Genomic DNA, 12,500 nt, shown 5'->3' with positions numbered 1-12,500 from the left:
TTGGTCAGTCTGAGTGAAGGAGGCGTGGCCTTAATTGGTCAGTCTGAGTGAAGGAGGCGTGGCCTTAATTGGTCAGTCTGAGTGAAGGAGGCGTGGCCTTAATTGGTCAGTCTGAGTGAAGGAGGCGTGGCCTTAATGAGTCAGTCTGTCTGAAGAAGGCGTGGCCTTAATGAGTCGGCCTGAGTGAAGGAGGCGTGGCCTGTGCGTACCTTTTCCCCGAACACTCTCTGGCAGATGCCGCTCTTGGTGAGTTTCTCTTTGACCTGCTGCGTGAGCTCCGCCGTGTCCACTTCCTGCTGCAGGAATCGCTCGTACTGCTCGGACGTTAGCGGCGTCATCTGCTTTGTTTGCAGGGACGGGGAAGAAGAGGAAGAGGAAGAGGAAGGCAGCAACAGGCTTCTGTGAGGCGTCTCGCTGGTGCTGGACATCTGCGGGGGGACAGGAGGAAAAACCTAAGATCGTACACAACGTGAACAACGTGACCTCATGTGTTTATAAACACGGGATATTCCCCAGGTCCTGAAGTTCCCCTACAGCCTCCGTAAACCTCTGGTACCTCGGGGTCTTCCTGAGAGTGTGTGTCTTTGCGCTGTTCGCAGTGTAGCGCACTCCACCACGGCTCCCTCCAGGAGTCCACAGGAGACGAAGACGCGCTTTTTAGCTCCAGAGGTGAATACGGCAGCACAGACCTGGTGGAACACAGCAGTTTGGAGCCCAACCTGGAAGAGTCGGAGGTCATCGTGGGACTGGGCGCCACCTGCTGGACGTCCAGGACGGAGCGAATGTTGTCATCCGAGGAAACCGATAAAGACGAGTGGACGCCTTCAGCTGCAGGAACAGAGTGAAAGAAACAGGTCTCAAGCTGCCTCCTGCATGCACCTTCAATATACCTAACAGGAAATGACATCACACAGACACAGGAAGTGCAGCTGACTCACTTTTGTATCCCTTCACATCCCTTTTAGTTTGATCAAAAATGGACTTTAGGGATTCATCAGAGCTGCTTTCAGGAACACGGGCTCTACTGGTGATACTGCCTGGGGGGGGGGGGCGAGAGAGAGAGAGAGGGGGGGCGAGAGAGAGAGAGAGTGGGGGGGGGCGAGAGAGAGAGAGAGTGGGAGGGAGGGGAGGGAGAGAGAGAAAGTGGGAGGGGGGAGAGGGGGAGGGGATAAAGCAAAAGAGAGAGACAGAGAGAGAGAAAGGGACAAAAAAAGAGAGAGGGGGGAGGGGGGAAGAGGGGGGCGGGGGAGAAAGAAAAAAAATTAAAACACCAAATGAAACCACATCACCTTCAATTTACAGAAATTCCTCAGTGGATGCTATAAGTGGGTGTGGCCTAGAAAAGGCGTGTCTAGGTATCCAAAGGCGTGTTAGGGAATTAGGGACGTAGTGTTCGAAGCGGGCGTGTCTTAAATGAATAAATTATTTATGCAAATACAGTATAAAGAAATAAACAGACAATCTGAGTGCTCTGAACGTTAGTAAGGTGAGTGAGAGGAGTGACGTTTGGTTTTTACCCCTCTGTCGCCCCTGAATGCTCCTCAGCATCAGGATGTTCTGCTCGTCAGACAGGAAGTGCCTCATCTTGTGGAACGGTTCTTTCCCGCGGACGGTGAGTTTGTTCCAGGGTTTGGGGCGAGCGAGGATCTCGCTGACGGACCCCTGAGATAACCCGAGCACGTAGTGTCCGAACACGCGCTGTCCGATGTTGTGCTTCATCAGCTGCTCCTTCACCTGCCGCGCGATTTCGGCCGTGTCCACCTCCTCGTCCGTCTGCAGGTTCTGTCCAAACGTCCGCTGGAGGAACGGGTTCACCGAGGGTTTCCTGGAGAGCGCAGGGAGAGCCGCACTGAAGCTGCGCCTCAGCAGATCAGAAGAGAAAGAGCGGGACGACTCGGGAGGGGCGTGGCTCTTCTGGAGGATAAGCGAAAGGGGTGGAGTCGGTGAGTGGGCGTGTCCAGATTGAGGCGGTGTGCGGGAGGGTGAGGCAGGAAGATGAGACTCTGCAGAACCTGAATGGGACATGAATATTAATCACCCGAGAGGAAAAAACAAACTGATAAAATAGAGAAGGACGAAAGAGAAAAGGACAGGAGCGAGTGAAAGACGAACGGAGGAGAGAATGAAACACTACAGTCAAGGTTATAATCAGTGGAGGTGAGTAGTGACCTGACACACACACACACACGCACACACACACACGAGTGTGTCACTGTAGGGACTGAAGTGACCTAAAAATGTGTCTCTGCTCCACTGATCCCCTCCTGTAGTGACTCCGTTACTGTCCTCTTGTGGTCCACGTTCCTTTTATGGTCACAGCTTCCTGAACTCACTTCATCTGATCCTTAAGCTCTTTTTAAACTCTTTAAACGTTCATGTATTTCCAGCGTTTGTGTTTCTGGCCAGTTAATGTTTTAAACACATTTTAATTTTCCAAGTGAACCTAAAACTGATTTAAATTTCCCATTTGCTTTTTTTTTTGTAATCACCATGTGCTGTGCATGTTATCCAAACACTTCCTGAAACACTCACCGATGAGGTCACTGTTAACGGGTTGGTTTTGGCCGCTGTCCTCCTGCCCGGGAAGTGACACGTCCTGCTGTTTCGGGGAACCCTGAGCAAACACACACAAACTCAGCTTATTTCTGCGTCACTGGCAGCGCTGAGCATGAGATCAGCGTCCTGGGCTCGGAGATAACGAAACATTAAACAGGAGAGGGTTAATGGAGTGGTGACGCCTCACCTGTTCCGCAGGAGGCTGTGAGGGCCGGAGCTCCGTGGATCTCAGGATGCTGGTGATGGAGGACGTCAGGGATTAGATGCAGCAGGACAAACGTATACAAACAGGATTGCACACACAATAGTGGAGAAGCACAGGTCTCACCCTGCACTACTGCTCACTCTCACTACGGAACTGTCCCAGTCAGAACAGTTTAAAGGGCTACAATACACACGGCACAGCTTCTAGAATCCAATTTAATAAAGCTGTTATTACAGAAAACAAAAATAGTGTGTGTTTTGGAAATGTGTGATCAGCAATAAACTGTAATGGAACTATAAACCCCCCCCCCCCCCCCACACACACACACACACACTGCCTCATCGGGGTCATGCAGCTAAACGAGATCTTTTCCCGCGGAACATTTCGCTCCATTACAGTGGAATGTGTCCCAGCAGGCCATCAGGACGCGTTTAAACACCGCGTACCAGCACAACAACGGCGCACATTCACCAACGGCCAACTTTATCCATTTTAATGGCCTTAAATAGGGTGATGGAGTCAAGATTTAATCAGCTAGCACACTGCGCACGCTAACGGGGTTAACAACCTTACAGCAGATCAGAGGCGATAAAACACAGAGCCGCTCTTTAAAGCCGAGACTAAACACTCTTACAGTTCTGCTGCTAGAATAACAAATAATAAGAGCTCCTGTTCCTTAAACAGCCCCGCTTAGGGAAAATTACAGGGTTTTTTTGAGTCATGTTTAGATGCTCAGATGCGTCTCCAGTGTGTGTGTGTGTGTACGTGTGTGTGTGTGTGTGTGTGTGTGTGTGTGTGAGAAAACATGCCCTGATTTTTGTCCTGTTGTTACAGTTGGTATTGACTGGGTTTAAACAAGCCATTTAGATTCTCCCCCTATTGTGACCTCATTTAAGAAGAGCCCTCCCCCAGCTTTTTGTTCTCTGGGGGTGTGGCCAAGCACTAGCTCATTTACATAGACACTGAAACTGTGTGTTCAGACGAGGAGTAAAACCGAGGGACATTTAAAATAGATACAAGAGATTCTCTGATATTATTCTTAACAATTTGGCACCTGCTTTAAATCAGTGACTTCCATACACTTCACACCGATCAGTAACAACACCGCGCAGAACACTACGCCCAGTACTGGACAGATTGGATTGGGAACTGTGGGCCATGGGCTCTTTGTGGTGCACTGGGTTCTGGTTCCTTCCTATCGGGCCCAGCATTGACCTTTTTTCAGTGATTTGTGCTGCATCGGCTTGTCTGTGGGATCGGACCAGACGGACTGGCCTCGGGTCCTAGCGGGCGTGGGTGACCCTCGGGTGCCCGTGACCAGTTTACTGGGGCGTAACTGATAATCAGTGTTAACATGTTAACTGTATGTGGTGTTAATGTTATGGCTGATCCGTGTATAGAACTTGAACCTCGGTGTGTTAGTGTGTTCGATCCAGTTTATGATGTGTAGAACTCACCTCAGCTCCCTTTTGATCTCCTCATAATCTGCCTGAGCCTCCAGTTTCTCCTCGAACTCCTAAAAACAAGAATAAAAAATAATCCATTGAAACGTCTCTTACTCACTGATCCCTAACCCCTGCTTCCTTCTCCATGATCCCTACCTAGGGCCGGGTACCGTTCACAAACCTTCAGTACCGGTACCGTGACTTCATACCGCTTCCTAACGATAAGCCACACTTATTCCAAGGTCCATTTTAACAAAAAAGAGGATATTATTACACCTTTACTGATCATAGCTTTTATTTTATTTTTAATCTCATCATTTCTACACAAAGATGTTTCAGATCATAAAAATATAAATCTACTTAAAACAGGTTGGTCTCAGGTTTTCTCCTTAGTTTAACTCTTTAGTTTGTATGTTTTATCAACCTGCCAAAGTTTTACAACACAAAAATAAACCCCTGTACCACAACTCCAGACTGTCTATTGAAACTGGTGTACAAGTTCACACTTCACAGGGGCTGAAAGTTTAAAAACTTTAACATGAACTTCTCTCTTCGGCTCACAGAATATTCGCGATAATATAAATCGAATGCACGAAGCCTTTGTCTGCTCACATTCAGCACCTGCATGATGCGTTTGTCCAGACTGATCTGTTCAGTTTACTATTCACCAAAAAATGAATCAGTGCACGGAGTAGTGGATTCATACACACCACGGAGTAGTGGATTCATACACACCACGGAGTAGTGGATTCATACACACCACGGAATAGTGGATTCATACACACCACGGAGTAGTGGATTCATACACACCACGGAGTAGTGGATTCATACACACCACGGAATAGTGGATTCATACACACCACGGAATAGTGGATTCATACACACCACGGAGTAGTGGATTCATACACACCACGGAATAGTGGATTCATACACACCAGCGTGTGTTAATATCAACAGATACCAATGGAACTGTGAAGCTCTGCATCACCACACACTGCTGTAGCTCCTGCAGCTTTATCAGTCCAGCTCAGGGTCTCATCTCTCTCTCTCCCACATGAGGGTCTGAGTTTAAGCCCCTGACATCACACCTCACACAGTAATGTCTCAGGAACGAGCTAAGGTGTCTAGATGTGTTGGTCTCCCCAGTATAGAGACACATATAAGCTAAATATATATAAGCTATACTGTATATATAACACATTTTAATGATCCAAGTGAACACAGTCTGCTTTAGATTATATATATTTATACACACAGCAGGAGTTTAACTTAATGAGCTTAACGTGTCTCCTTATCTGAGTAATCAATATAAAGGAGCTTAACGTGTCTGTGATTAACCTGAACCATCTTAAAGTATCCACCTCATTGGAGTAATTAAATGGAACAAGCTTGCTGTGTCCACCTAACTTACGATAGGCGTATTTACTTATTAACTCACGTACATTACATCATGTTCTGCAAATGTTTACCATTATACACAGTAATCTGCCTTTGCCTAGTAACCACTCGCTCCTATACACCTGGGAGCCCTGGTTCAGAAGATCAACAGTGAGAAATCGATATGAAACTTGGGATCACGTGTTGAGTCCGGGGTCTAACAGGTATAATATTCCACAGCGTGCAATAATATTTGCTAGTAAGTTTGTCATCACTGTGTGTTTGGCGCGTACCTGCTTTTTCTATTTAATAAATGTGAACAAATCATCAGCTACGACCGGACGTACAGGACGTCAGGATCCTGCAACTCCGCTGATATTTTACTTAATTACTGTTAAAAAATTTATTCATTAAAAATTCTGTTAGGTGTTTGTGTATAGAAGACACTCAAACAGGGACATCTTCACACAATAACACACAGTTTGGATTCTTCACGTTTGATTTCGGTGTAATTATTATTGTTATTTTCAAAGCATTTTATTGCATCATACCCGTGAAAAAATGCAAGGAATGTGTCGCTTCCAAGAATTCCATCTGACAGTTTTCCCCAAATTCCATTTTTTTCTGATCTAGACCAGGCACCCTAACGCTCTGAACCCAGCCTCCATCCACACGACACATGGGTCAAAATATTTGGTCGCAAAAACACAGCGTTAACACAGCGAGTTATGGCGATCCGTTAAGGACCCGCGCCAAAAGTGGGATCTAAAAATGAGACACGGCACATCGTCGGGTTTGAAGGTGAAATAATGTATATTGATCTAAAATGAATTCCCTCTTCAAAAATGCCTCTAACATCTGATTACTGCGGGTACTTTACAGGTTTGTAGCGAGGACTCAGAGGGAAACACAACGCTTTCAGACTGACTTTGGAGAACGTGCCGTACTTCACACACCACTGAAACCTTCTCTCTCTCTCAAACGATCCACACACTCTCACACACCTCCAGTTCCTCCAAGTCACACCGGAGTGACGTCGGCTTTGAAGATAAAGCTCATTACATTCTCTCTGACTGATAGGTCTGATATTTTCTGATGTTTTTCCACCTGTTGGCTTTTCGTTAGTGTCTCCTTACATTCCCCCTGACGATGTGTGTGTGTGTGTGTGTGTGAGAGAGAGAGCACGAGAGAGAGAGAGTCCTGCACTTTTGATCACAGACATTTTACCCCTGTCCCTACTGCATCCTCTCTAATCCCTACAACCCTAATCCCTGCATCTCATTCCCTAATTCCTAATACCTACACTTTATTCCCTCGACTCTAATCCCTACATTTTACTCCCTAATCCCTAGACCCTATTCCCTATTCGTTACTCCCTAAACCCTACGCCCTACACTACGCTCCCTAATCCCCTACACATTCCAGTCTTTTTGAAATCCACATATCACACCCTAATCACCACAGAGTGCACTATTTCCTGGAATCCCACTAGAGCAGTCATAAAGTCTCCCAGTATGATATCCATGTGAAAGACACACCTTCACGGGTGTAGTTTACCCATAATGCACCATGTTTAAACATTAGTATTTTAAAGTTGTTAATGATACAGAAGTGCAGTATGCTGTAAACAAGGCCTGGATTCAGTGTGTGTGTGTGTGTGTGTGTGTGTGTGAGAGAGACCTGCAACAGAGCGTGTTTGGAGTCGAGCTGCTGCTGTAGTTCTCGGATCTGATTGGCTGTTGAGTCGCTGAGTTCAGTCAGGCTGCTCTGGAGTTTCTGTACGTCCTCCATCAGACGCTCCACCTCTCTCTGCTTCACCACAAGCTCCGCCTCCAGAGCCTACACACACACACACACACACACACACAGATGTTGAATCAAGGCCTCATGTCCTAGTAACAGAATATCGAACAAACTTGAGATAACAAACTCCACTACACTCCTTTACACCAGGCCCAAACTCCCAGTGACTGTTTCCATGGCGACAGCACCACCTACTTCTTGTTTAAAGGTGCAGTAATTACTGTTTATCATATTCATCATTTTTACTGTTAGAAACATCCATGAAGGAAACTCACTAAGCACCGGGAGAACACGCAAACTTCACACACACACACACACACACACACACACACCTACACACACACACACACACACACAGGAATCGAACCCAGGACCTGACCACTGAGCCATGGCGCTGCCATTAGAACCAGAGATAAATAATGTCTGTCATGTTATAGACATCTGTGTTATAGACACGTCACAAGGGCCACTGGCTCCGCCCACATCTGTACTAATTACAGCATAATAAAATAAAGAACAAAAAACCCATCGTTGAGAATGACTGTGCACATTACAAAACTAAAAACAAAGATCAGAAAAGACTGAAGCGTCAGGGACCTGCACCTGAAACAACAGGTTAATGGGAGGATGGTTGTGGGGGCGGAGCTGTTACCTGATTGGCTGTCTCTACTTCCACCATCACCGCTTCACTCTCGCACGGCCTAAGAAGAAAAAACACAGCGTTATCACCACCACTGCGTCACGACTCAGGATCACTGCCAAACTTTATAAATAGATTTATTTATAGATTTTACACACACACACACACACACACACACATCAGAGTACGTCAATGTGGTTAACACACACCTGCCATCAGGAGGAGCCCTGAGCCTGGGAACAGACTTTATGGCTCCATTTTCACCAGAATTGTTTATATTAAGCACACACACACACACACACACACACACACAAAGTATTGTGTCCTCTTGATTTCACACTAATCCTCAGACTATAGTGTGTCTTCAAAGAAAAGTCACATGATCTCTAATCTGACATAATGGTGTCTGTTAGCTCACACACACACACACACAATAACACTGCAATGTGTGTGTGTGTGTGTGTGTGTGTGTGCACAAGTCAGAGGCCCTTTTCCCTCTGCTTCACTCTAAAGCTTAATGTTTATCCACATGTTCCCTTCCACTGCTTTTTGTAATCCGGCCCCTACGTGTCCTTTTGTCCATCCACACACACCTTATTTCCTTATTTATTATTCTTTCATCTTTTTGTTTATCTCATCCATACTAGCGCTCTTTACAATCCACATATTAACAGCCACTGAAGGTTTTTGTAACATGATGATGTAATGCACAGCATGAGGCTGTGTTCAGCTGATGAACCCAAAACTGATCAGTGTTGCATGATGGGACAGTCGGTGTACAAAGCGAACCACGTCCAAAAAGGGACGGGCTTGATTTAAACTTGATTACCTAATTACGAACCTAACGTATGACATCACTACCTGCTGCCGGTCAAATCAGGGTAATATCAGTATAAAACTCAAACCTGGACAAAGCACTCCACTGTGTGACAAACGAGCTAAGCTAATCAGCTAGTCACACTCAGCACTTTGCTGACCGCTAGTTAGCATTCCTATAGCTATCTGCTGCTAATTTCCCAGCTGAAATTATTTCAACAAATACTACACATTCTAAAGAGCTTTACTAGCATGTGTACTAATATATTACTGTCATATTCCAGTAACCGACCTTTCCTTTCTTGCGCTGCATTCTTCTTCTTCATCCTCATCTTCTGTTACGCAATGAACCAAACGTTCATAAGACTCCAGTTTCTCCCTCAGACCGCTAATCGTTTCCTCTACGTACAGGACAAAAAGAGAGAGACGTGAGGAGCTACAGTTTCGTTAATTATACACAGCACTGCATAAAAGCGTGAGGTGTTACCTTGACCTTTGACCTCTGCAACTTCTCTGTCGTACTCCTGCAGTCTCTCTCTAAGTTTCTGATTCTCTGCCTCCACGTCGCGCATCTTAATAACCGCGAGCTGCAGCTGCTGCACTGCCTCTAATGCAGACACGGGGTCTGAGAGACAGACAGAGAGACAGACAGACAGGAGAGACAGACAGGAGAGACAGACAGACAGGAGAGACAGACAGGAGAGACAGACAGACAGACAGGAGAGACAGACAGACAGACAGGAGAGACAGACAGACAGACAGACAGACAGACAGGAGAGACAGACAAGAGGAGAGACAGGAAGGAAAGAACAAAAATGATTCATTCAATTAGCAACAGATTTTAGACTGTGAGGCTGAAGCTAGTAGCTACAGTATATTACAACTACAAACTAGCCGTCGTGGTTTGCTAACATAGACTAGCGTGCTACTTTCCTTATAGAGTAGCGCAGTAACACTAGCAGGTTATTGCTCTCCCTCTCTCTCTCTCTCTCTCTCTCAGTCTTTCTATCTAAAAAGCTTTGGTTCATTGTTATTATCTTGTAGCTCTGTGTCGCTTGTTGCTAATATTAGTTTGCTATTTATTGAGTAAAATGATTCACAGACTCTCTCTCTCTTTTTTACACACACACACACACACACACACACACACAAAGCAGAGACACTGTGATATGATGACATTGTCAGACAGGAATGAACATGATCCAGATTTCACAGATAAAGACAGACATTCCCAGACAAAACACACACACACACACACACACATAGACACACACACACACACACATAGACACACACACACACACACACACACACACACCAGTAATTTGGGGATACTGAGTGATTACACAGGCAGACTGGGAGCCCTGTCCCAGCACGCTTTTGTATGTGTGTATGTCTGTGTCTGTGTGTGTGTGTGTGTGTGTGTGTGTGTGTGTGTGTGTTTATAAGCTTTTAAGGCCTCCCACACAGCTATTGAACGTCAGTTCAGCCAAAAGTCAGGCATTCATGCGTGTACAGTACACACACACACACACACACACACATTACTGCAGTGTTGTAGTGTAACCAAAACCCCAGCTTACGTGTGTGAGAAAGAAAGAGAGAAAACGTGTGTGTGGCCCTGGAAGAGTGCAAACTCCCTAAACCTGGAGAAATCATTACAGCACTCTGTGTGTGTGTGTGTGTGTGTGTGTGAGAGGGTAAGGGTGAGTGAGAGAGAGGGAAAAGAAACAAACTTCATAAATAAGACTGATGTGTTTATGGTATTTTTACTCTAGTGAAACATTATAAATGTCTGTGTGTGTGTGTGTGTGTGTGTGTGTGTGAGAGAGAGTGAGTTTGCAACACACCTGGGACATCGATTAATCTCTTATACACACTGAGGAACGCAGCCTCTGAGTCTTTACTCCTTTCACACAAAGCGTCGATCTGGAACAGAACACACACACACACACACACACACACACGTACAGATCAGTGTTAACCCTTGATTATGTTACCCTTGATTATGTAATGTTACCGCTGTGTTTTTAGACACCTAGCACACGCTAGCTACTGACTCAGGCTAGCTGTTTAGCTCGCTAACATGTAGCTCTTAAGACTTAGAATCTTAAGATGTGTTATTGCGCAATCACAAATGAAATCTTCCCTAAAGGTGAAGGGGTTAAAATCACAGGGACATCACAAGACACAGGGTGAAGGAGACAGAATCATCTGCAGCGTCAACGTTTACCTCAGAAGTGTAGAGAAATTACTGCTAAAACACCTGGTAAGACTAACACTATACTGAAACTACATTTAGCATTGAGTGCTAGCTGGGGCGTAGCCATACCGATCAACCAAACCCAAAGTCACGAGTCATGAATGTGAAGTGATGTAGAAGAAGAGATGACAGCTAGCAAATTACATGGAAGTACCTCCGATTAGCGTGTTAGCGCACAGAATACTGTCCACTGCTCGCGCCTCCTGTGACTAGAACATCTCCAATGCTAATCTCGCTAACACGCCTCCACTCCTATCAGAAAACTATGAAGCTGCGCGAATGACTCCATAGTGATCAGGTCCGAGCCCCGAGCGAGGGATTTACGGCGGGAGGCGACAGCTGGTGTTTAACTGACTCTGGTGTAATGAAGACACGAGACATGAAACGCGACTCTGGCGCCTGGCGGAGGATAAATAACAGGCTGAGAGTGACACACACACACACACACGTCTACTTAGCACCACAGATTAGACACATCTGACAGTGTAAACAAAGCAGACCCGCTAATTTCTGCCTGACTGTGATGTCACTACGTTTTGTAAAAGATTGCCATGGGGCGTGGGGTGGTGTGGGGTGGCGTGGGGTGGTGTGGGGTGTGGTGAGGTGTGAGTAGTGTTTTATAACCTGCTACACTGCATCTAACAAGCGTGTGCTCTCAGTGCTAGGCTAGCTAGCGTATACAGCTGCAAGCTAGCATGAGGTAAATGTAAATCCCTAAACGTTTATTAAAATAAACATGTAATATCTAAAGTAATATCTTGGAAAAACAAATGTCAATAATGAACATTAATTGCTAGAATTATTTTTACAAAATATATTTTTAACTAGCGATGCTAATCAGCTAACTGCTAATAACGCTCTGAGCCAAAACTGGCTTCTCTCTTTTCTTCCTGCTTCACTTGTTCTAATTCTGCAGCCTTGTAAGTGTGTTGGTAGCAGCATGAGTGTGTGCAGCAGCATTGTGTGTGTGTGTGTGTGTGTGTGTGTGTGTGTCAGTCGTACAGGAGCAGAAAAGTCTAATAAAAAGCTGTTACACACTTTACAGTCGTGTGGGAGAATTAAACAGTTCCAGATGTTTCTGTGGCCAGAAAACATCTGGATTGACTCAGACAGCTGGAGGGACTAAACCTGCCCCCCCCTCCCCCCCCGGCTGACTTTGTTTACTTCTCTTCCTGTGCATCTCTTTTTTTATTCTGTCTATTTTCTATTATTGGGTCTTAATTTCACTTCTCTCTCTCTCTCTCTCTCTGTCTTAATTATTAATTTCCATTCTTTCTTTCTTTGGTCTCTCCTTTTCTATACCTCTGTACTGTATGTCTCTTTTTCATTCTCTTCTCTCTCTCTCCCTTTCTCTTTCTGTCTTACTGTCTTTCTGTCTGTTTTTTCTCTTTCTTA

At 45.5% G+C, this 12,500-nt stretch overlaps 1 protein-coding gene across 4 annotated transcripts in view; it reads right to left on the bottom strand.

Moving 5' to 3' along the window:
- cux1a (cut-like homeobox 1a) overlaps positions 1-12,500 on the bottom strand; it is a 33,878-nt gene that overhangs the window by 3,491 nt on the left and 17,887 nt on the right. For 3 of the 4 annotated variants that reach the window (XM_053515998.1, XM_053515997.1, XM_053515999.1), the window contains exons 4-15: positions 10,693-10,771; positions 9,330-9,467; positions 9,135-9,243; positions 8,039-8,087; positions 7,264-7,422; positions 4,219-4,277; positions 2,744-2,792; positions 2,533-2,614; positions 1,518-2,012; positions 939-1,037; positions 557-828; positions 210-428 (exon numbers count right to left, since the gene is read on the bottom strand). In XM_053515998.1, the coding sequence (XP_053371973.1) occupies positions 210-428; positions 557-828; positions 939-1,037; positions 1,518-2,012; positions 2,533-2,614; positions 2,744-2,792; positions 4,219-4,277; positions 7,264-7,422; positions 8,039-8,087; positions 9,135-9,243; positions 9,330-9,467; positions 10,693-10,771 (1,809 nt within the window). The remainder of the gene's footprint in view (positions 1-209; positions 429-556; positions 829-938; positions 1,038-1,517; positions 2,013-2,532; positions 2,615-2,743; positions 2,793-4,218; positions 4,278-7,263; positions 7,423-8,038; positions 8,088-9,134; positions 9,244-9,329; positions 9,468-10,692; positions 10,772-12,500) is intronic. The other variant, XM_053516001.1, reaches the window with a different exon arrangement.

The sequence above is a fragment of the Clarias gariepinus genome, chromosome 17, assembly GCF_024256425.1.
Source record: "Clarias gariepinus isolate MV-2021 ecotype Netherlands chromosome 17, CGAR_prim_01v2, whole genome shotgun sequence".
Classification (NCBI taxonomy): Eukaryota; Metazoa; Chordata; class Actinopteri; order Siluriformes; family Clariidae; genus Clarias; species Clarias gariepinus.
The sequence above is the reverse complement of the archived record's forward strand: the minus strand, read 5'-3'. Positions and strand labels throughout refer to the sequence as shown.